The 13,876-nt window shown below is 41.3% G+C and overlaps 1 protein-coding gene across 2 annotated transcripts in view; it reads left to right on the top strand.

The window, feature by feature from the left end:
* Positions 1–13,876, top strand: part of LOC126404262 (SH3 domain and tetratricopeptide repeat-containing protein 1) — a 34,346-nt gene that overhangs the window by 17,105 nt on the left and 3,365 nt on the right. Inside the window, exons 10-18 of one of the 2 annotated variants that reach the window (XM_050067353.1) lie at positions 1,587–1,625; positions 1,724–3,088; positions 4,655–4,795; positions 4,884–5,105; positions 5,199–5,379; positions 5,742–5,892; positions 6,351–6,473; positions 10,678–10,828; positions 12,724–12,920. In XM_050067353.1, the coding sequence (XP_049923310.1) occupies positions 1,587–1,625; positions 1,724–3,088; positions 4,655–4,795; positions 4,884–5,105; positions 5,199–5,379; positions 5,742–5,892; positions 6,351–6,473; positions 10,678–10,828; positions 12,724–12,920 (2,570 nt within the window). Of the gene's footprint in view, positions 1–1,586; positions 1,626–1,723; positions 3,089–4,654; positions 4,796–4,883; positions 5,106–5,198; positions 5,380–5,741; positions 5,893–6,350; positions 6,474–10,677; positions 10,829–12,723; positions 12,921–13,876 lie in introns of those variants that run through there. The other variant, XM_050067354.1, reaches the window with a different exon arrangement.

Raw genomic sequence — 13,876 nt, 5'->3', positions numbered from 1 at the left:
GGGGGATGTGTCCCCCTCAATGTATATGATGACTACTGCCCTGCAGATCATAATTAGCTTGTTAGGACTGTGGTTTGTTCACATTCATCATTAGGAAAGGCCAGGTATTGGAAATTTCAAAGCGTTATAAATACTCCTGACACCTTGCCATGGGCTCCTCTAAACAACTGCCTAGTACTCTGAAAACTAAAAAGTGCCCACAAAGCAGGGGAAGGCTACAAGAAGATAGCAAAGTGTTTTCATGTAGCTGTTTTTTTCTCAGTTCGTAATGTAATTAAAAAATGGCAGTTAACAGGAACTGTGGAGGTCAAATTGAGTTCTGGAAGACCAAGGAAACTTTCTTAGAGCACTGCTCATAGGATTGTTAAAATGGCAAATCGAAATCCCCATTTGAGTGCAAAAGACCTGCAGGAAGATTTAACAGACTCTGGAGTGGTGGTGCACTGTTCTATTATGCAGTGACACCTGCACAAATATGACCTTCATGGAAGAATCATCAGAAGAAAACCTTTCCTGCATCTTCACCTCAAAATTCAGTGTCAGAAGTTTGCAAAGGAACATCTAAACGAGCCTGATGCTTTTTGGAAACAAGTTCTATGGACTGATGAAGTTAAAATAGAACTTTTTCTATGAAAAGGGTGCTGAATTTCATAACAAAAACACTGTCCAACTTACTACTAAGTACTGACCATGCAGGGTGCCCAAACTTTTGCGTCAGGCTCTTTTAATTTTTTGTTATTTTGAAACTGAAAAAGCTTGAAATTAAAAATAATCTTTTCAATATTAAAGAAATGTGTCATCTTTAACTTCACTCCTTTTGGAGATCAGTTCATCTTCTACTTACTTAACTACTCACAGTAAATGAAATTTTGACCAAGTGTGCCCAAACTTTTGCATGCCACAAAAGACCAAAAATGTCAACCTGTTTGTGGTTTTAAATGAAAAGTCAGGGGATGACCAAAGTCCGTAAAATGTATCCTCTGAGCACAATGACTGTCTGTGCAGACGTTCATAGTAACCTAGGCTATCCAGTACTTATTGAAATATTTCAGGTTTGATGAAGTGGTGGATGAACTGCCTGACAGACCCATAGACTGATACTGACATTCCTAATATGGCCTAAAATGATTCATATTGCAATTTCCTGATCTGCTACAGTTATTTTCATCATTTGGTCAAATGATGAAAATACAAAAATTACCTGGTCAATGTTAGAGAACCTTTATGGTCATGGTTAAAAACCACAGTTGATCAGTAGGAGACAAGAAACAAAAACCTCTGTCAGGTTTGTTAATCCAACCATCCACCCTGATCTTCTCCCTACTGCTTTGTTACGACAATTTCATATTACTTCTACCTTTGCTCCTGACAGAAAAGCGTCAAAGTTCATATGGCCACAAGAAGTCCTATTCAGATAACCAAACGACTGATGTTGTCATTTTTCTTTTGAGGATGGACACAAACCCTGTAACGCTTTTGCAGTCTAAATGGATCAAAGAATCAGATTGACATTTACATGCTTTAATCATCAGTTGTTCAGATTTTATGGTCTTTTCTCATTCACTCTTCTCTGTGTTCAATCTCAGATATCATCAGTGACCAAGACTCTGAGAAAAAAAAATCATGTAAGTACTGCCACCCACAGTAAATGTCACATAACTGTGTTTTTTGTTTTGTCAAAGTAGTCTCCCATGTATCTCAACATCATTTTACTCTTTTGCAGGCAGCTCTTCAGGCAAAGTTGATTTTCAGCAGCAGACTGACCTGAAGAGAAATATTCAGAGAATTCTTGATCAAGGAAAAGACTCACTACCAGATTCCAAAGTGACCATAAACGGGACACTCGGGGACTTGGTCCTGGCCGCAGAGGAAAAAAACCCAAGCCCTCCCTGTTTCACTGTTCATCCTGTTGTAGAAGGAAACAACAACACTGAGAACTTCATTCCTCTCTTCTCTTTTTTGGATGGACAAGACTACAAAATAGAGTTTGGCATTTTGTATGGACTAAGTTCGGAAGTCCTCACCTCCTCCACCTTCACTGGTCACTCAGATGAGGATGAGCTGATTGCCTTCCTGGGCGTTGCTAGGGAAACGGCCAGGAAGAAGCGACTCTTTTGGTCACAGACGCGTTTGTGCTTCCTGTTGGGTAAGCTCTGTGCCGGGAGGTTAAAGTTCAGCCAGGCCCGGGTTTACTTTGAGGAAGCCCTCAGTGTGCCACGAGAAGGCTTCATGGATCTCAGGCTATTGGCCAGCATCTACTCCAACCTGGTTGCCATATATCTTTTGCAGAAAAATACTGAAAGTTTCTTTGCTCTGACAGAGCGGCTTGTTGCCTTGCTAATGGGAATCCCAGACTGCCTGGAATGCTTAGAGGACAACTCTGCTCTTAAATACATCCTCAAGAAAGCTGTTCTCTCTCACAACCAAATGGCAGAGGCCCGGGCTTGTCATCTATTGGCTAAGCACCACTGGATTCGTTCTGAGGGGGTGAAATCTGTTCCTTACCTTGAGAGACTGCTCGTTCTTTGTGCTGAATCTCAAAGAACATGGGGCATCTCTACCAGTCATGAATACCTGTCCCTGGGAAGGCTCTACAGCAAACACCGACTTCCCCATCTCAGTGTTAGTTCAGCCAGGAGAGCTTCTGTACAGCCCTCTGCTACACTGACAGACTGCCTTAGCAGCATGGTTCTAGTTTTGGACGATATCAATAGACTGTATGGGATTACAGAACAGGAAGCCTCCATCCCACCTCAAGTGGCTCCATATTTACATCAAGCCCTCTCTTCTAGCAAAGTCCAAGGAGGGGGAAGTGATCAAAACCATGTTTTGAGCCACCAGCTTACTCTTTGCCTCTGCCAACTCTTTTGCAAGCACAGAATGGTTGGACACGCTATCAGCCATATGCATACTCTCATAAACGACAATCCTCCCTCACAGCGACTCCCCATTTCTGTTCCAGAAAGAAACAGTGCCCTCATCTGGCTGGCATGGCTTCACATTGACAACAATCAGCCAAATGTTGCTTTGGATATCCTGGACTCTGTCCTAGCTTCCATGCCAGAACACTGCACTACCCCTCAGGAAGGTCTGTGGGTTTCTTTGGCTTATTTTCTTAAAAAATATCAGTTACAGTGTTTTAGAAGCTGTATTGCAAGGAAGTATATCCAGGAATTAAAGTCAGATACTGGACAAGTCCAATTTTGGCATTACTGATAGCATTTCCATTACATTGGAATAACCTGAGAAATCCTCTAGACAAAAAAACACATTTCAACTTGTTTGACGCGCAGTTCTCACACATGGTTACACAACACATTTATGATTTTCTTTGTTTCTGTTGACCAATAAAAGAGTGGTAGAACAGGGTACTAAAAACTCCAGGCTGTCTCCAAGTGGCAGTGCTTCTTAGTGTTTTGTAAGGCATTTTCGGACCAAGCAGTTCTGGGGACTCCTTGAGATGAATTGCCCACAGTAGGTCCCACAAGAACTGCATACCTTCAAGGGCTTTTTTTTTCCTGTTTGCTTTTGCACCGACATAAAAAATGCTCAAATGATTTATTGTAAGCCAGCCAGCAATCAGTAGAGTCAAAATCATGTTGTATTTCCACTGTCACATATGTGCCTAGTCAAGCCTGGACTTCACTGTTGGTCCATTTGTCAGTGTTTTCTTCCTTTTTTGTTGGTACAAGATGTCATTAGTGTTTTGTGTTGTCTGTTGTTTACACAGTTAACAGGTTTTTAAAAATGGCGGTTGTCGGTGCTACATTGGCTGAGTTTGTCCAATCAATGTAAACTTAGGTCTGGATTAATCACCATACACTTACATCACTCATGGTTCCTCTTGTGTTGGAACAGTTACTTCACTGAAATGGGAGCTAAAACGTACCTCAAAACAGTGGCCTTTCCTAGTTCTTACGGTGCGGACACAACAAAAAGGGGGGTTCTTAAAACTATGAAAAAGTTTCTCCAGTATGAAAGCACCTTTTGTTATTCAGTTTTGCTTTAGTACATTACTGTATTTTACGTACTAAAGTTTTGTTTCTGTTGTTCACACTAGTGAGCTAGTGAACTTACTAGTTAGCAAACTAGACACTCAAGCACTAACCCTGAAGCTTGGATGTTTGACATGTCTTATTTTACCGAAAGTCCAATTTGTGCAACAATCGGCTATCTGGAAAACAAACGCCCATTGCTCCAAAAGGGCTGTTTCAATGAAAATACGCTACAGACTCTTCCAACCAGAAGCACATGGCTATTTATTATGGAGAATGACAGACTTTTCAACTATGGCAAAGCATGACCCGCTTTTCAACCACTGAAGTAATCAGATAGGGTCCACTAAATTTTATTGATTAACCATGTAATCTAAACTACAGATTTGGAAGTGCAAGAGTTGAACATTGAAGATATTACATAACTGTCAGCTATTATTGTTTATGTGAAAAGCTACTTCCAGGTTCATCATCTTAAGTATGATGATTTGTGCCTCTGTGATTATTTTGACTCTAACAGGAGCACTTTATGTTTGAAGTGAAGAACTTAGATAACGTTTTAAAACAAACAATAATCAGTGTGAGTTAGAGGCAAATACTGATTTAAAATCAGGCTATTTGATAACTGTTAAAGTAAATGTGTTCAATTTAATGCAAAGGTGTGGTCCTCAACATGCGTGGTGTGGCCCTTCGATGCATGGGTGACATTCGGAGGGCAGCAGAGAGCTACCAGGCTGCTGTTGACATCTGCCAAGAGTATGAGGATATGCCAAACTGGGCTGTTGCTCAGGCTAACCTAGGTAACATAGTTTATGCTTATTCTCAGATGATTCTTCCAATGAACATCACTTCTCTAAGATGACTCTCTGCTTCTCCGTCCTCATAAAGGGTTGTTATGTCTGAAGGCTGGAGCTAAAGGACTAGCGCAAAGACACCTGACTGAGGCTGTGCAGCTCTTCTCTGAGTTGGATGAAGAAGGTCATGAGGCAAACTTCATCACAGTACTGCTGGAGCTGGGACAGCACTATGTTAAGCAGCACCAGCTGGACTACGGGAAAGGATGCTATGAATGGGCCCTGCTGCTAGCTATCAGCACCAACCTGTTAGACTGTAAGTATGTAAGTCATACACCCTTACTTGCTCTACTTTGTGTGCCACTTTTTTTACTTTTGCTATTTTCAATGAACTATTGCTCATTGCCAGGCCAGCTCACTGCAACCCAACACCTGTGCCATCTGTATGGGTGTGAGAGTCCAGACCAGGCCCAGTGTATCATCTACAGTCAGCACCAGGTCCAGCTGCTGAGACACACAGGAGACAGAGAACAGGAGGGGGACGCACTGGAAGCCATCAGCCAGCTCTGCCTCACACTGGGCACAGAGAGGTGTGTGGGAGGGTGGAATAAGTCCTATAAGATTCACTCATGTGCTTATTTGCCCCCACTCATATATGGCTTTTTCAATAAAACAACAAAATACAGTTTGTTTGCATTTTTAGAGCAGGGGGCTGTATCAAATGGTTTACTGTCAATTAAATGAATTCGAATATATTATTATTGAATCATCCATGCCTCATAATCTATAGACTTTTATAGAAATTAGTGGTGACATTTATAAACACTATAACCTGCTGTTCCAATTTTCCTTGTTTTGTTTTTTCAATCAACATCAATAAAATCAATGCTTGTGTTTTGTAGGGTTAAAGTTCAGAGCAACGGGACTAATCTAAGTTTCTGAATGTTTTCAGGGCGTACAGGGCAGCTCTTGACTACACCAAGAGCAGTCTGGGTATTTCTATCGACCTGGGCTGCAGGGAGAAGGAGGCGTATGGCTGGCTGCAAGCTGGGAAGATCTATCACCTGGTGAACCAGACTGAACTGGTGGATCTTTATATTCAGGTCTGAGAGCAGCTGTTTTTATTTCTATCAGTTGCAGCACAATGTATGAAAGTTTAGAAACTCAATCATGAACTGTTTTCAGTGTTACTGTATTGTTAATTAAAACATTTAACTAATTGAACTGCAGAGACAGCCATCTATTGGAGATGGGCCCTTTTTTCTATTTTCCCTGTTCCCTTTTAGTTCAAATTTGAACTCTTCCCATACTCTACATGAATTCCTTAACAATTTAATGTTATTCCATAGCACTAAATCACTAAATCACAACACTTAACTAAAATAAAACATTTTATTACAAGATGAGCAGAGGACTTCAAGTTGTACTTCATGTTTTTAGTGCCCTCCTGTGGCCATAAGACCTTAAGCACCTGCTTAGGTAGCTTCACTTTTGTGCTGTCTTTGACAGGTAAACTAAAACACAGAATGAAAATCTGTATTTTTGTAAATGTCATCACCAGGCAGCTCAGGATGTTGCTCTGAGTACAGGAGACACCGGGTTCATTCTGAGGCTTCTGGAAGCTGCAGGAGACATTTTCTTCAACAGCAACCAAGACCGGGACAAGGCCATCACCTTCTATAGGGTACAGTCTGAATGAAACACTGAGACTATACAAATATTTAAAAATATTTCCTTACACTTCCTACTGTCATCAACCCGTGTCTTGGGGCACTTTTATATTAAAGCAGATGCTATAAGCACCCAGGTGTCTGTAGCCACAATGCTGTTTGCAACTGGCATGCAAACAAGTCTACGTCAACAAGTCTAAGTTCAAATAAATACAAGAAATTTGTGCTCTAAATAAAGGATCAGCGCTCAGTGAATAATCTCCTAAGCCCTATGATAAGCTATTATGGCAAGGCTTAACTATACAGACCAGTAAGCAGTGATAACTAACATGTCTTTGGGGTCATCAGGTGGGAACCTCCTTTCACCAGTGTTTTGTCTAGTTGGTCCCACGACACTTCCAGGAGGCTAGACAGTGACCTCTGGCGTCCCAGAGACACTCCCCTAATGCCAGGTCTCACTGCTCCCTGCACCAACCCAATAACCTCCTTTACCTTACTTACACATGGCTTTCTCAGCCCAAACAGCACTGCCACCTTCAACCAAACCCAGGCCTTTGATGTGAGCTCCAGGTATAGACCGTGCCGATACTGCCTTTCCTAGCACATTCACCATACCCTATTTCACACGCTACATATCATAACTCCAATATAAGATAAAGTTAAAGGAGATAGAAAAGATTAACTCACAGAATCAGCAAACACACTCACCTTGCAGCATGGTCTCAAACAAAATGGATTCAAATAGGCCACTCCCGCACTTAAATAACCTTCTTCTTCTTGGATTTTCTCCTGAGACAACTGATTGGTGGATCTCTCCACCTGATCTCAAGGAGTTATGTACCCTGCCTAGTAGTTCCCCCTGCTGGCCCCCAACTGACATTATTCCTCCTCATCAAAATCCACTGACTAGCTCTAGCTGCTTCATCTGACATTTCCTTCACTGTCTTCTTCAAACTCTGTCCCTGCACTCCGAGTTCCCCCAGGAGCGAGACAGCTGATCGTGCTTTAAATCCCCTACACCCCACTTCCACTGGACTAGTTTTCCACCCTCGCTGTTCAGCTTCTGCTCCTAAGTCTGCATACCTAAGCTTTTTTCTTTCATAGGCTTCTTCCACTGAGGCTTCCCAAGGAACTGTCAGCTCAATGAAATAAACTATCCATTGACTCACTGACCACAACACTATGTCAGGCCTCTGATTGGTACAAACTATTTCCTGGGGAACAACAAGCTTTCCCCCTAAATCTACTTGCATTTCCCAATCACAAGAACCTTCTAGGCGGTCACACCCTTGCCTCCTTACTAACTTATCACTTCTGTATTTCTCCCTCTCACAGACAAACTGAATTGCTAAACTCCTATTCTTAAAACCTTCTGAATTTGCCTGTCTTCATTTCCCTTCAATGTCTGCAGCTAAACTTTTCAACACCTGGTTATGTTGCTGTGTATACCGGCCTTGTGACAAGCTAACTTTAAAGCCTGACAAAATGTGCTTTAAGGCTGCGGTACCTGAAGACAATGGGCATGATGGGTCCCCATTTACCCACAGTTTTAGGTTCTGGGGGGTTGGTAACACATCGTATGTAGCCCCTACCAGGAATCTAATACGATTCTCCTCCATATTCCACAGGTCCCTCCAACTATGCTTCCTCTTCTCTACACTTTCCCAATTCAACCACTATCCCTGCTTAGCCTGGGCCACTACCTTTGCGCTCCTTAATATCTCCTCCTGTCTATGTATCTGTTCCACAACCAGCTAACTTTTATCTTTGGGACCTGCTTTACTCCATACCGGTTTGCCTGAGCCAAGCCCCAGGCCTCCCCGGCCAAACTGACCATTACCTACGATGTCTGCATGCCTAAGAGCTGCCTCTGCCTCCTGAACTGCCGATCTTGACTCCGGGGTTTTTTTGGACCTAATTGTATTGCAGAGTTTTGCACAGCGGCGAGCAGATCTTTGCTCTCAAACCACAAAAAATGTGATGGCACAACAGTCTCCTTCACTACATTATTCTATGCTTTCGTTTGATTTTCACATTGGCTAGTCATCCTGTTTAATTTGTCTTCTGATTAAATCGGAACCGTTGAAACAAGTTGTAGGAAGCCTCTGCAAGTAATTGGTTGCTGGCAGACACTCTGTGCTGCAATAAAATGGTTAATCAGCAGTGCCGTGCACTGTAGAGCCGATGCGCTGCTGGTTCTGCCGGCCTGAATAGAATATAATGTCTATAGCCTTACTGTTGTGTACAGCCTTTATAGACTGAGCTGAGTAGTGATGCGCGGGTCGACCCGTAACCCGCGGGACCCGCAAATGGACCTGCGGGTCGGGCAGCAGTGATCGTCTGTTAAATCGGTCTGTAAATGATATTTTGACATTATTGGCTATTACTGTCATGGCATCCGAAGGTACTGATGCGTTGAGCAGGTGACAGTCCGCGGTCGTTTTCAAAACACACTTGTGTCACGCACTCCAAAAGAAACTTGTTGAAACTTTAAACAATAATTTATTGTACAAAACGGGGGAAACAAACGTTGACAAAAACGGTTCCATAATTCATATTAAATTCAAAAGATAACGAAAAAACAGCTACAAGTTAGAGGGAATAGTGATAAAGTGGTAAAACTTGGCATTGATCCACAGCCTCAGATGGATGCGGAGGCTATACTATATTTTCACATTTTTAACAATACAATTTAAAAGTTTTGATTTTATTGATAACCTACATTTACCAACAACAAAAAGACTACATTTAGCACCAAAAAAATATGTTCAAAAAAACAAAAAGAAAAAAAAGGAATATCGAATACCAAATTTTCATAACAAATACCTACCCATTAGAAACGAATATTCGAATATCCAAATATTTGGGTACAGCCCTACCAACCACTTCATAATATAGGAGCTAACTGACCTTTTAAGTCTCTCCACAACGGATATTGGAATTTCATAAATTGACAGTGGCCACATTAACCTAGGTTATAGACCAAACTGCAAACACCACAACTTCAGCTTTCCTGGAAGTTCTGATTTATCTATTCTATCCAATCCTTCAGCCACATCTTTTCTAAATTTCACCACCTGTTCCTCATCATTCAACTCCACATCGTACCACCTACCGAAGCTCTTTACTGACTTTTCCCTAATTGTTGGGATTTCCTCATCATCTATGACAAACTTCCTATCACTTAACCTCTACGTATTGAGATGCTTCTAGACTTACTTGGCTTGATCTTCATGCTGTCCCACTTGAGGTTCTTATTTACCTTCTCTAGTAGCCTCTTTGTACATGGCATTGTTGTAGTTACCAGTGTCATGTCATCCATGTAAGCCCTAACTGGTGGAAGATGCACCCCGTTCTGCCGTCTCTCCCCACCTACTACCCACTTGGAAGCCCTGATGATTACTTCCATCGCCATAGTAAATGCTAATGGAGAAATTGTACACCCTGCCATGATGCCTATTTCTAGTCTCTGCCAACCTGTTGTGAAATCTGCCTAAAAATAAGAAATCTGACTGGCACAGGACTTGAACCCCAGCCTCCTGTGTAAACTTCCTGTGGGTGACCCATTTATCTACCACTTACTTAACTCTTACTCCCTCCATGGACCCTGTGGCTCTTTATACTTCATCATCCGTCTCTCTGGCACTATGTTTTTGAGTTTGTTTCTGTAAATTTACAGCTTTAATCTCAGAGACTATCTAAAATTCTCTAGCACTAGCCATGACTTCTTTGCCCAAACCACCCCCAACCTTGACACTTAAATGCAACAAGTACTAGCTAATTAGAGCACACAGTTGGATCGAACATAACACATAGTAGAGGTGAATGTGCATAGCCAAATAGGTGCATTACAACTATTCTGAAATGGGCGCTAATAGACACTCTGTTCTATTAATCTCAGTGAGTTCCAATTTAGGTTACACCTATATGTCCATGTATTTAGTAAAATCTGGCTTGCTGTTGTTGCTCTTTGTAAAGCGTCTTTGAGTATCCTGAAAGGTGCTATATAAATCCAATGTATTATCATTATCATTGTTATTATTATTATTAAATGTACACTTCAAGTAGCCATAGGCCTTTTGTGCTATAAAAGCATTACTGTTATTGTTATGAATGATGCTTAAGATTTAAGAAAATAAGTATCAAGTTGTGATAAACCAGAGTTATCCCTAGGCCTATTATAATATCCAGTGTATCTCTGTGTATTCCACTTGGTAGGACCGTGCTCTGCCCATCGCAGTGAAGAGCAGCAGCATACGTTCCAGGCTCAGGCTGTGTAATAAGCTGACTGAACTGATGCTCAGTCTCAAGCTGTATGAGGAAGCTATGGAGTTTGCTCAGACTGCACTGGACATCAGTATCACTCTGGGTACGGAAAACCTCCAACACAAATCATTTTAAATATTAGTTAAGGTTTATAATTAATGGTTGTATTTGGACTTTTTTAAAAGGGCAAAAAGACATGGTCCTATGACTGTCATTCACCTGTGATGTAATTAATGAAATACTGTATATAACGCTGTTATTTTACATGTTTATTGTAGAACTGATGAATGCTGCACTGATAATCGGTAGACAGACTGACTTAGAAGTATGTCCACAAATTATCTACTAAAATCCACCAAGAGTCCACAGCAGTAACATTTTCAGCAATAAAAGTACTGTTGATTTAGCTATTGATAGAGCATTGCCATAAGTGGAACTTAAAATGTAAAGTTTGTCCTGCTGGTGGCGCAAAAAGAAAATGTAAAGGGTTCAACATTTGTGAGCATGACTGTGCCCAACAGATTGAAGGTCAATCTATAAAACTGATTATAAGCAGAGTTGGGTATAACGTGTTATAAAGTAACGTGTTGGAGTACTTTGATTACTTTTTGCAGTAACGAGTAACCTAACGCGTTAGTTTGCTGTTTGAGTAATCAAATACTTGTGTACATTTTCAAACAAGCCATCAGTTACTTCCGTTACTTTTAGAACGCTGGTCCTTCAGCTCCAAAACAGCAACGACTGTCTTTTGGTTCTAATAACAGAGATAACGTTAAACCTATCAGTCCGAAAGAAGCCACGAAGCTTATGGCTAGCTACATGGTAGAAGAAATGCTGCCATTGTCTACGGTAGAGTCTAAAACATTCCGCAGTATCGTCAGTAAAATACCCACAACTCAATAGATGGAGGAGGACTCGCTGACAGACAGGTCAGACTCAGGACTTGCATTATGCCTGGTACACACAACACAACTTTTCTGCCCGTTCTGAAAGTCACTATGTCACATTACACGATTATGGAGTCATAAAATCGTGCCGTGACATGGCCGACAGACATGACACACTACACGATGGTACTCACCAATCATCCCTGGTCGTCTTTCATGTCATCGGTTTATTCTTGTCCTATTTTTATGACTTTTACTATTATTTGAGTCACTGTGTCTGTTCATGTGCCAGCCGAAATGTTGTTGTAGTCACCTAAAAGCGTCAGCAGATGGCAGGAGCTACATTTGAAGCACCCTACGCAAACATTCAAGCTACTGTATCCTCCACAACAACAACACACAGTGCCTCTGCTGTTTCACACCATCATTTCCCCCTTTTACTCTGTGTGGTAACATCCCTAGAGGAAATAGTAAAAACGCTGGGGTGTTGTCATACAGTTGTCTACGGCAGCAGATCATTCTGTGTTTCTACTGGTCAAAGTGACGGCTGTGATGGGAGAATTGGATCTCAGTGAAGGGCAAGTGGTCCATAACTTTAATTTGCGGACAAAAAATGTAGGCTTAGCGCCCTGTGGTTCATTGCCCAATAGGAAATGTAGAATACTCAAAAGTACTTTAAAAATACTTGAGTTACTTTTCTCAGGGAGTAACTTTGTAAAGTAACTGGTTACTTTTCAAAAAAGTAACGCAGTAAAGTACTTTGATTTTTTCTAAAGTAACCCTTACCCAACTCTGATTATAAGGTATCTTATGTAAGAGTAAAGTTGATGGAGTGTCCAGAATACAAAGGGTTCATCCTCTGGGGACTATGTATGTGCTCAGCAAATATCCTGCTCATTAGCTTACATTTTGTGTGAAAGTATACAATTTGGTGACCTAAACCATTAGAAATCTTCCTCTGTGATTCATAAATATCAGTATGAATTATTGCCATTGACAAAAGCGGTACACAGGCAAACTGATAACTCAACTTACAATTTTCCTGACAGCTGATAGTGATGTGCTTTAACTGAATAACTGTGTCTGCCTTTGTGTTTGTTTGTACATCTAGGTGAGCGTCTGAATGAGCGAGTGGCTTACTATCGTCTGGCCTCTCTGTACCACTGTCTGGACCAGTATGAACTGGCTGAACACTATTACCTAAAAACCCTGACCCTCTGTCCAGCACCTCTGCTGTTTGATGAGGAAACACTGTACTATGTCCGGGTATATCAGACACTGGGGGACATCATATTCTATGACCTGAAGGTAAATGATAGACATGGTTTATCCATATTTCAAATATTGGGAATTGAGAACATCTCGCCAACATATGACATTTCTCATTTGTTATTTTAACTTGGATCTGAACTCTACTGGATATTCTATCTTGCTTCCACCGGAGGAATTGTGGTCTAAATATAACTCCTCAGCCATGGTCCTTGGTCCCAAAAAAGTACTTGCTGCTGGGTTTGTACTTTCTGATAAACAAGGATCTGACAGCATTCAGTGCTGAATGTTGGTAGCTAATTGAAAACAAACCTGGTGGCTGCTTTACATATGCGGCTTCATACAGTATGAAGGAATGAACAACTAGTTCCTGGTTAAGTTCCTGAGATGAATTCCTGTGGCTCTGTAGTAACCAGAATTGTTGTCTTGTTAGTTTCCAAGCTGGTCACCAGTTCATTTCACCATCATTTTTTAATCATCTTATTTGGAGATCACAAATTAAAAAAATGTATCTCGGGATGTGGAATAGTTTCTTGTGTGCCACCACATTCTGTTTGCACTGGGCACAACACACCTACATCACGAATCACAAAATTAGAGCTCATGTCTAACAAAATTCCAGTTATCTGCCAGCAGCGGGACTTCACTGTTTAGCAAGTCATAATAGTGAATGTGGTAACTTTTAATTATTATGTCTCTAGTCAAGTTTTTGCAGGCAATGTTGGTCAAAAGCTCATCTCTTACACAGGAGATAAACTTTTCAAATTAATTAGGCATTTTTGAGAGTGAGAAAGCTGTGCAGAATATAGCGCTAAGTGCAAAGGGCATTAAAAGTTTAGCCAAATGCAGCATAAATTGAAGATTTTACCTTCTAGGTTAAAGCAGCTGTGCGGAACTTTTCGTTTTCGTTGATTATAGCGCCCCTTTGGTCGAAGCGGTATGACACCCACAGCCTGGTGTCGTAAAATTCCGACGGCAGCCGGCAATTACCGCAT

This window comes from Epinephelus moara, chromosome 17, assembly GCF_006386435.1.
Source record: "Epinephelus moara isolate mb chromosome 17, YSFRI_EMoa_1.0, whole genome shotgun sequence".
NCBI classification, from domain to species: Eukaryota; Metazoa; Chordata; class Actinopteri; order Perciformes; family Serranidae; genus Epinephelus; species Epinephelus moara.
Note: the sequence above shows the minus strand (reverse complement) of the source record. Positions and strands in the feature narration are given on the sequence as shown.